Source organism: Limanda limanda, chromosome 9 (genome assembly GCF_963576545.1).
Source record: "Limanda limanda chromosome 9, fLimLim1.1, whole genome shotgun sequence".
NCBI classification, from domain to species: Eukaryota; Metazoa; Chordata; class Actinopteri; order Pleuronectiformes; family Pleuronectidae; genus Limanda; species Limanda limanda.
The window spans coordinates 8,921,085-8,936,199 of record NC_083644.1 but is presented as its reverse complement, the minus strand read 5'-3'; the positions used below and the strand labels follow the sequence as shown (position 1 = coordinate 8,936,199).

Below are 15,115 nucleotides of genomic sequence, written 5' to 3'. Positions count from 1 at the left end.
AACTTTGTTTTTTGTGAAAGATGAAGAAAAGTCCAATTTCATGGGATGAATACAGAAACTTTCCCGACATAAAAAATATGAACAGGTGATAATTGTACAAATACACACATTCATCTTTCAAGGGACTTAAAATAGAACATGGAAATGAACAGTTGTTGCAGAGCATGTTTTTCTCTTTATTTGAGATGAATGTATTTATGTATTCTCACAATTTCACACAAGTACTGATGAATGTGGTATACATATAGGCCCTATATATATATATATAGATAGGGGTTAAATCAGGTGATGGCTATATCCGTTTGGCTTTAAAGGGATAGCTCACACAAAAAGGAAGATTCCCTCATTATCTAGTCACCAGTATGCTGATGGAGTGGGTGAACATTCATTGAACATTCATCTGTAAAGATATATATTTAGATGTATATATTTTATTTTCTATTTTTGATATTCTATTTCATTGTTATTCTATTTTATTCTTTTTTATTCTATTTTATACTATTTCTATTTTATTTTTTTGGGTTGAAATTACTGAGCATTGCTTAAAGAGAGTGTGTGACCCAAGCATTTCATTGAAAGGGACTACTTCATGTTATCTCTGTTCATTTGACAATAAAAATCTTGAATCTTGAAACTGCTTATCCACTAAACACCTTTGGGAGTTTCAGGGGTAGAAAGTGTTGCAGCCAAATCCAACACAATTGAAGTGAACTTCTTCAAACTGACTTTTAAGCTGAAAACATGGTGGAAATGCCGGTTTTTTCTTTTAGGTTTGAAGAAGTGACATGTTACTTAAATTGTATTAAAACTCCGAATGTGTTTTGTGGACTTACACAATTCACCCACCCATCCATCGCCCTTGTAGTGAGTCCATGAGTGAATTTTCATTTTTGGGTGAACTATCCCTTTAATAACCAATCCATTTAATACCAGTGAATTTTCTAGAGACATAATTTCCGTCTACTCAGCAGGTTTTAGCCGCAGGATGACGCAGCAGGACTCGTACTGGTTTTGAAGTAATTCACTGGAACTCATTTTCCTCAGTCCTCGTCTATCACCAGGGAGATCAGGAGGTGTCGCGCTGGAGCCGGAGCTCTTGCATCAAGTTGCATCAGTCTCACCAGATGAGGCCCCTGGCTGCAGCGTCCCCTACCGGCGAGTTCTCTGCATGAGTAATGCAAGGTGACACTGCATTACATTTCCGTGTGTGAGGAGACAACTGATCCCATACTTGCCAAGGACACATGTGACGAGTGAGCTCAGGTATCAGGGAGTGTTCCTGATAGAAGGATTTACGACTCGGGAATCAGATGAAACAACCTCAGCCTTGGCCAGGAGATAACGGCTGGTTAATATGAAACTGGTGATACAACCGAGAACTCCTATCAGGGGAAAGTACAGTCGTTTTCACTGACGCTTCTCTGGTTTCGAGCTAAACATCCGGAGACCACAAAGACCAAACAGACAAAGTGTGAAGTTCCAAAACGCTTTATTGCTTTTTTTTTTTTTTTTTTAGAAAAACAATACAAAAATCTGTAGCAACTGTCATAAATGTTGCCTTGAGTGAACTGCAATCATTCAGATGGTACAGTAAAGTGCTTATTTTAAATCAAAATATCTTTTGTATTTAAAGGATGTATTTATATCAGATTTCTTCCCGATGAACACGATGGAGATTCAGACAGTGTTAAAGGTGTAGACGTTCCAAAAAAAAAAAGAGGACTGGATCCACTTAGACAGAATAACCCCACACCATGTCCATGAAACAAACAGTTTATAAAACTTTTGATCAGTGTTGCTGGATGTTAAATGCTTTTGCCTTTGGGCTACATTCAAATTATGGGGAGGTGGATGATGATGGTTATTTGAATGAATTTTAACACTTCCTTCTACAAAATGACACACAATAAAAAAAAGTTGTGAGGCTTTAGGATATCACTTTGCCCCGGTATCACCAGAAAGAGGCAGTCGGAAAAAAAAAAAAGCGACTGCCACTTGACAGAAAAGTAGAAATGGTCATGACCGAGAAAACTCCCATATACCATTGAGGATATTACAGAGTATGGCCAAAGTCTGTGCGTTTCTGAGTATCCAACCCAATCAAAAAAAAGTAGGGACTAACTTGTCTGATGCTCAAAAGGGGGAAAAGGCAGAATACTGAAGTGAACAGGTATTTTCAAAAACCCCAAGATTGCCTTGTTCATTAGCTTAATGGTTTGAGATTACCGATAGCCGAGTAGTTTCCCAAATGGAGAAGAATCAGCTGCATACACAAATTCAAGTAAGTCTTAGTATAAGACATAAAACCCCATAACGATGCATCTGCAGAAAGGTATTTTTAGAACTAATACAGTGTCCTATTATCAGCATAATGGGTCCTTTGACACCACTTCCAAAGTACCATCGCCGCAGTGCTGGCAACAGGACGTGGACAATCAGAAGTTTCCCACTTGTCACTGCAAGGTGATGAATCACAAGTTCAAAGAACCGTCTTTGGTGAAATGGCTACAGTGTTGTGAGACCACCTCATCACGAGTCCATTACCTGTCAGTTTCAGAATGAGCTTTAACTTAATCTGAACAAACGACAACCAAAAGATTATTGCCAACTCTTACAAAAAAAACAACTTAAACTTAAAAACTTGCCTTCACTGGGCCTGAGCGCTCCAGATCAAATAAACAAACTCCATCTTCTCACCTCATACACCACATACTCCGAACTTTTAAAAACACAAACATAAAAAAAAAAAAAAAAAAAGAACTTAAAAAAGGAAAAACATTTGGTGTTCCCTTAACTGCACCTGCATGGAAATCACCATATAGAAAAATAAGCTTATTAACAGCCATACAAAAATGGGAGGGGGGGGAAAAGTCAGTGTGGCACATTGACATGGAGTTTTCAAACATGAAAATTAAAGTAAACTTAATACAGCTACACATCCTTGGAAGACTTTTTTTGTTGTTTTTCTTTTTATGGAATGTTTTTCTTTTTTTCCTGTTTCTTATTTTTTTGGAATAATCTCATCTGCCTCTTATTTTGCAAAGAGAAATTTGTCAAATGTCATTAATTTTGAAATGGGTGCGTCTCTTTAGAAACAAGACAACCCATGGTCAAAGATGATGGTAAATCGATTTGATCAAAAAATGAGAATATGTCACATTGGCGAAAATGTGCTTTTTCAAACCCCTGATGGGAGCTTTAACCTTTACTGCCAAAAGCTCTGAGGTTAAATCTAATGGATCATTTGATCTGTAGAAAAAAAATCTAACCGAAAATTAACCCCAAAAATTTAAAAAAATAAGTTCTCGTTGTGGCAAGGGGACAGGTCATGACTTCTTTACAGAGTAAAGTAAATTGCCTGTTTTCACCTGTCTAGCCAATTAACATACTGTATAACCAGCGTGTACCAACATACCAGGCAAACTTCAGAACACGCTCCGAGGTTTTTTTTTGCAGTGGCCAAGCATCGTGGCCCAAGAAAAATAGTTTTATTTAATACTATCAGACTTGCCTGACTGTCTCATAAACACTGAGCGATGTGGCCCCTGATGATTTGGCTTCTTATCATATGACAAACTGTACGAGTTGGTGCAACAGTAAGTCAGAGCTGGCTGGGTACAGAAAAACATTCTTCCGGAGCATTAAGTGCTGAATGAGGGCATGTTTCATCTCAGCCATTTACAGAAGAGGCTCAGCTGTAAGGAACTTATCTTAAATGGAGGAAAGAAAAATCTTTGAAGAGTCCCCAGTCACACAATGAACCGCACCAGGCACGGACAGCATGGACTTTCAGCCCTCCCAGCCCTGTATACTGAATCCCTTCAAGACAGGAACAGCCTTCATCTTGGCCTATTGCATAAGCTTGTATGTATCTGCGTATGGGCCATTCATGCAAACACATACAGGCAAAGAGAACATTCCAGATAACTTAATTCACAGTGGATCCAGTTGTAACGTGGGAGCAGCACAACAGGTTGTCCTTTGGTGTCTGAGCTTAGTTTTGAAGATAAGTGTTCTGAACCGAGATGTATGAAAAGAAAACAGAACAGAACTTTGAAAATACTTCTATCTATCTCTCTCTCTCTCCCAAACCATTACCTGGCCCTCCTCCCCCACCTGGGGTTTTGCTATATGCAGGCCCTGGGATAATGTGCTTCAGAAGTGCTGCAGAAGGGCAGAAGGCATTTAGAGGAATAGCTGCAAGCAGCAACTTCCTTTACAGCGAGGCAATACAGCCTGAATGGCAGAGGAATCAAGGCCAGCTAGAATCAGAGAGAGTGGCCAGGAATGGGGAGGGAGAGTTTCAGGACAGTCTTAGATCTGGACTTAAATCTTAACGGGAGGTCGGAGGTCAGGGTTGATGACATTCAGGCACAGTCTCCCATGATGACCAGAGGGGCTAAGAGCCCACGGAGCTCCGCAGCAGAGACAGGCCCTGCCTGGCGCTGGCTGCCTCGCTGCCTGCGCTTGGCCAGCTTGGAGATGGAAGGAGGTGAGAGGTACGTAGAAGAGCCAGCGGCAGTGACAACAAATGGGACTTCCTGCTGCTGCTGATCTTCCATGTCGTCCTGTTCAGCCAGCTGACGGTTCACAGCCATGGCCTTTCCAGCAAAGAAAGTCAGATCCCTGGCATTGCTGGTTCTAAAAAGGAAAAGAACAGAAAATGTGAAATCTTTGAATAAACTTCAAATATTTTAAATAATTGTCAAAATGGGAATCCTTTAAGATAGTGTAATTCTAAAGTCCTCTCACCTTTGATGCAAAATGGATGTTGTCAAAGTGTCACTTGCACCCTGAAAAAGGAAAAGACATTTTAGTGCCTTGAAACACACTGCATAAAAATCAAAAACATGTCTCAAAGATATGCAGAAATGGACTCGTAGTTAAAGACGTACCCCCTGCACCCAGGGGTGCTGCAGCACCTGGCGGGCACTCAGGCGGTTTTTGGCGTCCCGAACCAGAAGTTTGGATATCAGGTCTTTGGCACTTGAGGAGATGTGAGCCCAGTCTTTCTCTGGATACTCGTATTTCCCTTCCTGAATACTTTCAAATAAAGTGTTCTGGAAGTGGAGACAAAAATTACAATTAGTTGACAACCAGAATGGGCAAGAACGACACTGAGCTAGTTTCATGCGTGTTCTGTAAAAGATATGAAAGCAGTGACAGATTTTTACCTGGCAGGTGTGGCAGGGTTCCCCCGATTCCCAGCCACAGTCACCACCACAGCGACCTACAAATGGTGGGTAGCCACTCAGCATGATATAAAGGATGACTCCAAGGCTCCACAGGTCACAGCGCTTGTCGTAAATTGTAGCCTCCTCACTGAAGGCCTCAACCACCTCAGGTGCCATGTACTCTGCTGAGCCACACTGTAAAAATACACATGGAACAAAAGAGAAGACGTTTGTCAGCCCCAGGGAAGACATAAAAGGAACAGTAAAGATAGTACAAAGAGAGAAACACTGGCCCCTCTGCACATTCCTTCATTTAGCTGATAGCTCATGATTCAAAGTCTTTCAGCTTGAAGCCTTCTCTTGTGCAGTTGGGGTGGGAGCCTATGTGACAGTCACATGCTTATCTGAAGCGCTGCCTGTTCAAAATGAGCTCGACAGCTTTTCTTAATGTCTTGACAACAGATGTAGAAACATTGTGCACAGCTACATTTAACGGAGAAGGAGAGAAGAGCTGGGCTATAATCATGCAGGTTAGTGTGGGTAGGCAGCAGCGGTGACTCACTGCTTAAACCAGTCAACTGTACACACGCCAGGCTGATGGCCAGGATGGGCTGAGCTCTGACGGTGCCTTGTTATGTAGCTAAGAAGGAAATTAGGCCAAACACTGAGCAGGGAAAGAGGATTGGCTGTCCTGCAGAAGCAGAGACTGGGCTGAAACTTCAGCGGTTACATAACTTGGGAACACCAAATGCTGTTTTGATACTGGAAAAAAAAGGCAGGTCGGTAGTTCAGCAGGGCAGATATTTGTGGACAGGATGTTTTATTGTAGACTTATTCCATTACCTCATAACAAGTAAGTTTACATCCTTAAAAATAATAACATTAATGTTAAGAGTTTGGTTTCTTTGAGATTTATAGAGGATCCTACTACAGACAACTGCTGGTTTAAGGTCAGAATATCTCAGCTATTTACAAAACTGTAGCACAAGGTCAAGCAAGTCAGTATTAACTCCGGTTAAAAACTGCATCCTGGCAAAACCCCCCTATCCTATATCCTCCCTCCCATCTATGGAGGCTCATGTTTACATTGAATCGTTCACTCTTTTGTGTCCCAGTACCACAACCCAGCTGTCTCCGGACTCCTCCTCCACCCCACTGCGGCCTTATGTAATGAAATCTGCTGCACAGGAATCTAGAGTCAGACAAAGCTGCTTTTGTCGGGAGAGAACGACCCAACCCCCACGATTGCATCGACAACATCATGTCTGTGGCGGCTGAATCCACAGACAAGCCTCAAGGATTGAGGCCAATCGAAGCCCCCACCCACCCACACACAAACAAACAACATCTATGCCTTCCTAAGGTACCCTAAACAGAAAGGCAATACGATAGCCGTCCTATCGAAATCAGTTATCAAGGCCAATCTTGTTTAAAAGCTGCCCAGACACACTGCCAATCCAAGACAAGTCAGGATAAAGAGCCAATCCAGCACTGCCTGCAACTGCCACTGATAAGGGCTGAAAACAAGATGTGTAAGCAATTCAGTTTTCTGTGGTCAAAAAGCTAACCTCAGGTTTATTCTTCCTGAAAACGTCTTCTGCACTTACAATCACAACCGCCGCAAACCTCCCTGTGAGCTGCAGATATATAATCAGCTGCTGTTGCCGCAGGATTTCTTGGTACTGTAACCTGGGGCTTTCCAGTGAGCATGTGACAAATGAGACCATATTAACAGCAGTGATGACTCACAACTCTGCAGTTTGTAAACTGCAGGATTAGCTGAAGAAGCTTAAAGAGAGAGGACCTGTTCTGTCGTCATGCAGCTGTACCTGCAAATGTCACAAGGAACCAACTACAGCCTGGGGAGCGGTGTAGTGCACCCAGTTCACAGCTGCAGCACTTGTGTGATGACATTTGAACAGTCAGATTTGGTTCATGCCAGGTACTTGGGTAGGGCAGTCTCTTGTGCAGTATTCTCAGTAAACTAAAATTAGCCTTTTTTCCTAGAAAGGTCCCTCTCCTCTCCCTGGGGTTCCTCGTGTGTATAGACTGCACGAACACATCCACAGAAAATGATATCTTTAACAGCAAACTGCCAGTAAAGGTCACTCAGTAGGATCAGAAACTTGTGCAATAATGTAACATTACATTATATATTGTGCAACAACAGTAGGAATCTAGGCAAAGAAGGGGGCAGGGTGAGAATGCCAATAGTGAGATGAAAATCAGATAACATTGTCCCTGTGACCAAAGCAAAGAAAACAAGTCAGTGCGCATGAGCAGACTGGGTGTTCGTCCCTCCCACTTACCCCCACCTCCCACTGCCCAGCCAATCACATCTCAGTTGCTAGGTATGGGGGGAGAGACTAACAATTTCTAGAACAGGCCTTATGCACAGCCTTTGTATAAAGAACATAAAGAAAGCGCAGAGCAGCACAAGCTGTGGTCGGGGCCACTGGGCGGAGACTGAACGGAGAGGGTGGATGTTTTTCTCTCTCATACCACAGAGAGAAAAAAGGAAATGAGCAGGAGTGTGCATGTTTTGTTTTCATTGCAACTTCTTCAATCCAAGGGACTGTCCTTGTAAAGTGAAAATGTGTTCCCTGCAGCCTTATTACATTCCAAGGTTACCACATTGTTTCTAGTTAAAGTATTTTAGTTGTGTACCAAAATTTGGTTATAAAATAATCACAGGAACATGAAGACAAACCAAAAGCTGCACTGCACAAAACAGACGATCACTCAGGCTCAGCTATGAAGGCCCTTGTAGACTAAACAAGTGAGGCCCCATAACTAACCCCCCACCCCCTTCAAATAGTTCAGGGATGGGCTCTCTGTCCTTTAGTTCTGCTAAAGGATGAAGTTACCAGTGTTGAAACTCCCCACACATGCAGACACGTACTCCTGCAGGCTAAACCACTACGTTTCACCTGCTCCCATCCATCTATCCCCCCCCCAGACAACCAACAGACAAGCCTGTGTTGACAAAAGTAGAAGCTCGCCAGTTCAACTCCACCAATTCTCTGAGTTTACAAACATCATGCCTTTAGAAGACCCGTGTTGTGACGACAGCAGGAGGGTTAAACACTCATGACCCCTCCTGCCCCCAAACTCGTGGGCCTAAATATTTGTTTCTGATAAGCAACAGGACGTGGACGTTAAACTGAGAGATCTATTGCCAAGTGCTGCTGATACTTCAGCACGATTAGGGAGGTTAAAAGCTGTCAAACCGGGACATTCGGGACCCAATCCTGCCATCATGTCAGAGAAAACAGCCTAACACTGAAGTACCGTAACTTTATAACACAACATTCACTCCTCCAATCAGCTAGCCTTCCTGCAGCTCGCGCCACTCAGGGCTGCCCAATAGTCAACCAGCTAGTTGGCCTTGATAAAGAAGTTTTACAGCCTGAAAACAACTTTCCTATCCACATTTATGAGTGAACCGGGAAACGTGACTCAGATTAGCTCCATTGAGCAGCAATTTTCTCCTGTTTATTAGGGTTGTTAAACTGTATGGAAAAAATAAAAAAGAGCAGCTGAACTTACAGGAGTGAGGAGCTCAGGGGTGGAGATGGGTGAGCTGTCGCTGTTCAGCTTGATCCCACTGCCCAAGTCAAAATCACAGATCTTGACTGGGGAAATCTGGCAAAGACATACAAAATCAGGATTATTCCAAATCATCTGGATTTTGTATATTCGTATAAAAACTACTCGTGGGAGCAGATATTTGAACTGTCACCGTTGTTTGTTATCACAATCTATGAGCAAAGTATCAAACTTATCACATTAGTTGCCCTTTGAACTGTTAGGACTCAAACATGGTTGCAGCAAACTCACCTTGTCTGCTCTCTCACAGAGAATGTTTTCAGGTTTCAGGTCTCTATGTGCCATTCCTAAAAAAGGAAAACAATGAGTCAATTTTCCTTTCACCGACATCTGGCCAAGCTGTTAGGATGCAGCAAGTCCTATGTTCTTGTTAAAAGAAACGTACTAATGCGGTAATGTGATGCGGTAATTTAATGTAAGAAACGGGATCCCTAAATCTAATCTGGGGCAATTGTGGACATTTGGCGATTAATTTAAGACGAGTAATTTAATTGCTCGTCATTTTGCAATTTTGTGTAAGTGGTCTTACCCTTGTTATGCAGGAAGTCCAACGCACTGGCAATGTCCTGCACGACAACACTGGCTTCCTGCTCACTGAAGTGCTGCCTCTTGTGAATGTGTGCCAAGACGGACCCTAACAGGGGGAAATGAAAGACTAAATAAGCTTTGTTTACCAGCAGAAAAGCATAGAATCAATGTCTTACCAAACACAGACCGTAAACATACATTAGAGGAATCTTACTGAATAAACAAAGGGATAATGATGCAGACATCCAGCAGCAGCTATAATTCACTCACCTCCTCTGAGCTTCTCAAACACCAGGTAGAATTTGTCTTCCTCTTCAAAGAACTCCACCAGCTCCAGGATGTTACTTTAGAGTAGAAAAAAGTCCAATGAGCCACTAGTAACTGAGACCTCCAACGGAAACTTTCATACAATCTCTACAGTGTTGGGTAATTACAGCCACCACAAATTGGGTCAGCCTGCAGAACTATATCTATACATTCATCATGTGGCATTATGTTTAATAGGACATTACCTGTGGCCCTGGCACTGGTAGAGCATTTCAACCTCACGGAAGACACGGCTGCGGCTGTGACCTGGTCGTTTCTCGATGATCTGAAACAGAACAATGTCATGGCTGAGCTTCATTATCTAATAATAGACACCTAAACATGAGAGCCTGTAACATTCATGTGTTTCACAGAGGTTGGGTGAAGGAAAATGAGGTTAGCACCTTGATTGCTGCACAAGAATCTAGCTCATCTGTGAGAGTTTATATTCTGTCGAAGGCCACCCCCCAACACTGCACCGCAAGACACCACCCATGTCTGTTTACTGTAGAGCAGGCGGTATAGCCTAGATTACATACTCCATATAGAGTGCCCTATAACTGGTCGCCTTAATAGAGACCAAACATTCATCCCACCCTGTGACACAGCTGCAAGGATAGTCTGACCTACTTTCAAAGGGTTGCTGCCATAGCAGAGATATAACAGAATAAGACTGGAACAGTCACAGAGTCTCTATATTTAGCAGTCATGAGTAAATCTAAATTGCACTTAAGGAGTCTTTAGTATATCCCATTTGCTAATCTAAAAGTGTTTACGATATCAAAAAAAGCCTGTCTAAAAATAACCTTTATGCTGCCTGGAAATAAACAGAAGGGCCATGGGCTGCAAGGTCAAAAAGTGACAGAATGATAGACTGCTGACACTGAAGCAAAAGGCCCGAATTTTCCAGCCCTGCTCAGTTATTGTCTGCTTGGGAGGCTGTGCGTGTTTCTCTTCCTGGTTGCTGGATTACAGCTGCTATTGAAGCCTGTTGGGGCCACGGCTGCAGTGTATGTCTAGGATTAATGCAGAGACAAGAGGCCTGCGAGTTGCCCAAAGCCGCTGCAATGTTCCAGTCTGAGTCAGCAGAGCAAACGGCCCCTGATCAGCTCACTTTCTCCCAATCAAAACACAAATCTCACACTGATGCCAATAAAGAAGAATCTGCAACACAATGCTATCAAATCAATTCCCAGAATGATAAGTGGATGGGCTGTTATTTGCGAGATAGTACATTTACGGTCGTTTAAAAAACAGATTAGAGGCACATCAGCCAACTGCAAAACAAGTCACTAAGCCACACTGCAGGCTTAAACATCAACCTTTAGTTAGGGCTTGCAATGCACACCCTCCTGTGAGTCCTTGGTGCTGACGCTTTTGTGCAATAGCAACACAAGGAGCCCACACATGCATCTCATCCCAGTCTGAAGGGGGAGGGGAGAGACATCTGGCAGGAGCAGTCTGAGCCCCCGCAGACTCCAGACTGACCTCCACTAACTGCAGAACCCTGCGTCTCCACCCCCAGAATCGAAGTCCCAAGGGATCTACCACACCATCTCAGGATAAACATTACCATGAGATCATAGTCACATGATGGAATCAGGTCTCCTATTCCTCTGAAATATTAATTGAGATGACATGGACACTTGCTCTCCGGTCAAACAAGCCTTAAACTGTCAACACTGTTCCAAATTTAAGCAGAATTACCCAAGAAAATTTGAAATAAAAAACTCTTCATGTCCAGTATCCCAATAGGATTAGAGGTTACAGGTCAAAAACTTGTATAAAAATCTCTTGTCCCACTTTTCTGCACTTCAACAGAAAAAAGAATAATAGCTTTGTTCCTTAAAATGAGGAAATGAGAATCAAGTGTATAAAAGCAAAAAGGGAAGTGCCAAAGAGTCAAGATTGCATCCACGCCCCCATTTGGAAAAAAGTTTAAATGTACTGAGCAAGGAGAACAAAGCAATGTAAACACCCTGGGTCACAACCCTCACCCAGCACCCCCCCCCCCCCCCCTTCCTCTCTGTGGGTTTTGTTTTGACACAGTTGACGGTACACAATGTTCTCAGCACTAGCGTCCTCTGTAGGCAAAATGATTAAAGAAAGGGGGAGGGTATATCCCTCCCAGTCCTATGATTGGCTTAAAATGTATAAAAACAGTGAGGAGAAGAGCCTGTAAGCAGCAGCTAGTGTTGCACACTCAGGGGGAAAAAAAAGAAAAAACCACAACACAGATGAGAGCCTGCAGCTTTCCAGTAAAGAGCTGAACTAGTGGGGGAAAAACAGAAGTGCAAGGCCCAAGGACTTCACATGACAAGATTTCTAAAGAATTACCAGTGAACAGAAGGCAGCTGGCACACACTGACCCACATCCCACTGTTTAGTTCTCTTCCATTTAACTCTCAAACAGCATGTAAAGACACAGGGTCCCTCCTTGTATAGAGACATTTAACTGCACAACTCAGATCATGAGGATTATTCGTCAAGGCGCCCGACAGACAGGAAGCATTACAATGGCAACAACATTAACAGAGGAGAGCAGATTTGCAGGAATAAAGACTCCATATATTTTGAATATTGTTTTAATAAACTCCAGTCTTGCAATAAGTGTGTAAAATTGTCTTACCTTGACAGCATACTCTTTGTTGGTGATGAGGTTGATGCATGTTTGCACTCTGGCATAAGCGCCCTCCCCTAGTAACTCGTCTTGCAGTCTATAGACATCTGTGGCAGAAAGTGGACTCGGTTAGAAAAATGACTAATTCAATCATGATGAAAGGAGAATGTCACAAGTTGCTGCAGATAATATTTGATTACAGAACAGCAATATAATAAGTTGGGCTTTAAAGCTTTATACCCTCGAATCGCCCAGAGAAACTGTCAGTTGCCCGGCAACGCTTCTTCTTCTTGTTTCTCTTCTTGGCATCGGGGATGTCGATAGGCCGGCTGGAAGGTATGTCTGTGGAAACAGGAGTGCCCACATTATTATGAGCAAGTAAAACCAACAATTTGAGGGCTATCACATCTGTTGAGTTGAGAAGTGTACATTTCATTTGGAGAAAGCTGACCGAACAGATAGGTTGGCTACGTTGCACCAAATGTGTCATGGATTGCATCAACAACTCACACAGATAAGTTACAGTTTAAACTGCACTCAGCAGGTTAGAATACTCACCATATCTTGGGGAGGAATCAAAATTAAAGGACGAATCAAGTAGATGGGATCCATTTTTAGTGAAGTCGTCTGATTCAAAGGGATTTTGACCCTAAGAGGAAACATCAAACGTCCCGGTTAAGGTCTGCAATCTCATCAATGACGCAGAATGGTTGTTATGACAGATAAGAGAGGCCCTCATATCTCCCACCGTGCAACCATAAACTAAAACTACATCATAAAACACACGTAAGGAATGGAAACTTTTGGAAACTGGAATGTGTGATGCACAGCTACCTGGTTATTTTAGGACCGGCAGCAGTCACCAAGTCAATTATCATAACAGGATATGTGCAGAGCAGGAAATACAAATGTAATATTTATGTTGGCTTTTCAATGCTATAGTCTTCTCAAATATGCTTCCATGAGCCACGTGGTGTGTTCATCAGTCATAAGATGCCAGAGAGCAACAGATGTGTTTATATATAGCAAAGTGAAGCCCCCCCACCCACTTGCAGGCTGACAAATGTGCTCTGATATAGAATCTTCCCAGAGGCCCGAGAAATCTCTCACCTTGAAGGATCGGTGGAATCCGGTGACTTCGGTGATCTTGTTCTGCACCATGTTGGCTTCGGGTTTGGGTGGAGATTTGGGAGTTTGACTGGCGGATGTCGGCGGCAGCGGGTGGTGGTGGTGGGTATTTTTTGGGTGGTGGTGGTGGTGGGGGGGGGTTTGTCAATTAGCACTTCTCCCCGAAACAGAAGGTGGTGGTCAGGAGGGAGTCGCAAGTGATCACACTGCGCTGGCTGGTCAGCTTTTGAACGGGAGCCCTGTGGACAACACACAGGAGGAAGGAAAAAAACACTGCAGCGTTACAACACACAACTTAGTAACACAAACTTGCATGATCTAAAAAAAAACACGACCAGGCAAACGAAAAGACTCCTAACTGTGACATATCGCACGTCCGTGGTGATTAAAACAACGGACAGCTGCTAGCCACAACACCACCCTCCTATAGCGTCAGTGCTAGCTAAGTGCTAGCTTAGTGCTAGCTTAGCTGTATGCAGGACGTCACTTTAAGAAGCTAGCGCAGAGAGAACAGCCAAACAAAGCGCTTGCGAGTAAGAGCATATTTTTATTTATTTTTTTTGGGGGGGGGGGCGTCGTGTTGGGGCTACAACATGACAAGCATATATTAGCATCAGGGTGGCTAACACTTGATTAGCTAGCAATAAAGCTCGAGCTGAATTCCCAACTTTTAACCCCCCCCGGATCTGGCGTTAAATCGGTAACGTCACCGTGTTCGCGTCGCGTCACGTACAAGCCAACAAAGAGAAGAACCGCCATTGCAAAGCTTCTATGTTAAATCCACGTCTTGTCTTTGTGTGTTCTCTTTGTGTGTCCGTCTCCTGCACTCACCCCGTTGTTAATGTTACAGCTCCAGTGTTGGCGTTGTGGTCTGACCCGCTGCTTCAACAGCCCGCAGAGGACGGTCGCCGGAAGGGGGGGAGGGAGCCGCCTGATAGTAAGTGCGAGTGGAGGAGAAGGTGGCTGTGCAATAACGGCGTGGAGGCTTTTATAACCTCCCCGGCCCCCCCTGACTCCTCCCTCACCCTCCTCCTCCTCGTCATCCGCACTCCGTTGGCTCCGCCCCCGTGGGTCACGTCAACACCACTGGATGCGTCAAGTAGCTTCTAGAAAGGACGCGTTCCGTTTCGCTCCATTGCTCCTATGCAAAGCTTCTAGGCGTTAAAATCACGCCATCTCCCCCCCCACGCCCCCGCAACGTGTTGAAGAAAACTCACAACTATCAATGACTTTATTGAAGCTGGTTTCATATGTTATTAATTGTTATTCTGAACGAGCCCCACGCAACAGAATGTGTGGAGGATCCGAAATCGAACGCGGACGTGGAGCTCTACTTTGTTTCTGAAGAACCAAGACGTGTTCATCAGCAAAATCAGCAGCACCGGGCTGGTCCGATGCCAGAGGAGGTCCGTGCAGATGGAGACGGACCCACAACAACATGCACACGGACCCACAACAACATGCACACGGAACCCACATCAATATGCACACGGACCAGCTCCACCAGTTCACCGTTTGATGGTGGAGCTGATGCCGTCATTGTACAAACAAGAGCCATTCATAAACATCTACTGGCCAGCATCCGGTTATATAAAGAGTGTGAGAAGACACAACCTGCACCACACCTCGGCCCCTTGTGTGTCACACACATGGACAAACGCTCTGTCAGTGATACACAAAGATCCAGTTCAAATGACCCGAGAAGGTCACACTATCTACACGAGGCATCAAAGTGTAACTAAGTTAATTT

The 15,115-nt window shown here is 43.7% G+C and overlaps 1 protein-coding gene across 1 annotated transcript; it reads right to left on the bottom strand.

The window, feature by feature from the left end:
* Positions 1–1,699: 1,699 nt before the first annotated feature.
* On the bottom strand, positions 1,700–14,315 carry mknk2b (MAPK interacting serine/threonine kinase 2b). The gene is made up of 14 exons (XM_061078835.1): positions 14,197–14,315; positions 13,348–13,604; positions 12,796–12,886; positions 12,478–12,579; positions 12,247–12,344; positions 9,824–9,903; positions 9,582–9,655; positions 9,313–9,417; positions 9,015–9,070; positions 8,724–8,819; positions 5,175–5,369; positions 4,896–5,060; positions 4,753–4,793; positions 1,700–4,641 (listed from the first exon to the last, which is right to left on the bottom strand). Exons 2-14 carry the CDS (start codon positions 13,396–13,398, stop codon positions 4,368–4,370), a joined length of 1,428 nt encoding a protein of 475 aa, XP_060934818.1. The 5' UTR covers positions 13,399–13,604; positions 14,197–14,315; the 3' UTR covers positions 1,700–4,367.
* Positions 14,316–15,115: the final 800 nt, after the last annotated feature.

Bases quoted from the DNA above. Each gene is read 5' to 3' on its own strand.
- mknk2b (XM_061078835.1), bottom strand. From the start codon at position 13,398: ATGGTGCAGAACAAGATCACCGAAGTCACCGGATTCCACCGATCCTTC. The intron at 12,580-12,795 runs GTGAGTATTCTA...CTGTTTCCACAG, and splicing joins TGATTCCTCCCCAAGATATG to ACATACCTTCCAGCCGGCCT. The intron at 9,418-9,581 runs GTGAGTGAATTA...TCCCCCTGTTAG, and splicing joins GTTTGAGAAGCTCAGAGGAG to GGTCCGTCTTGGCACACATT.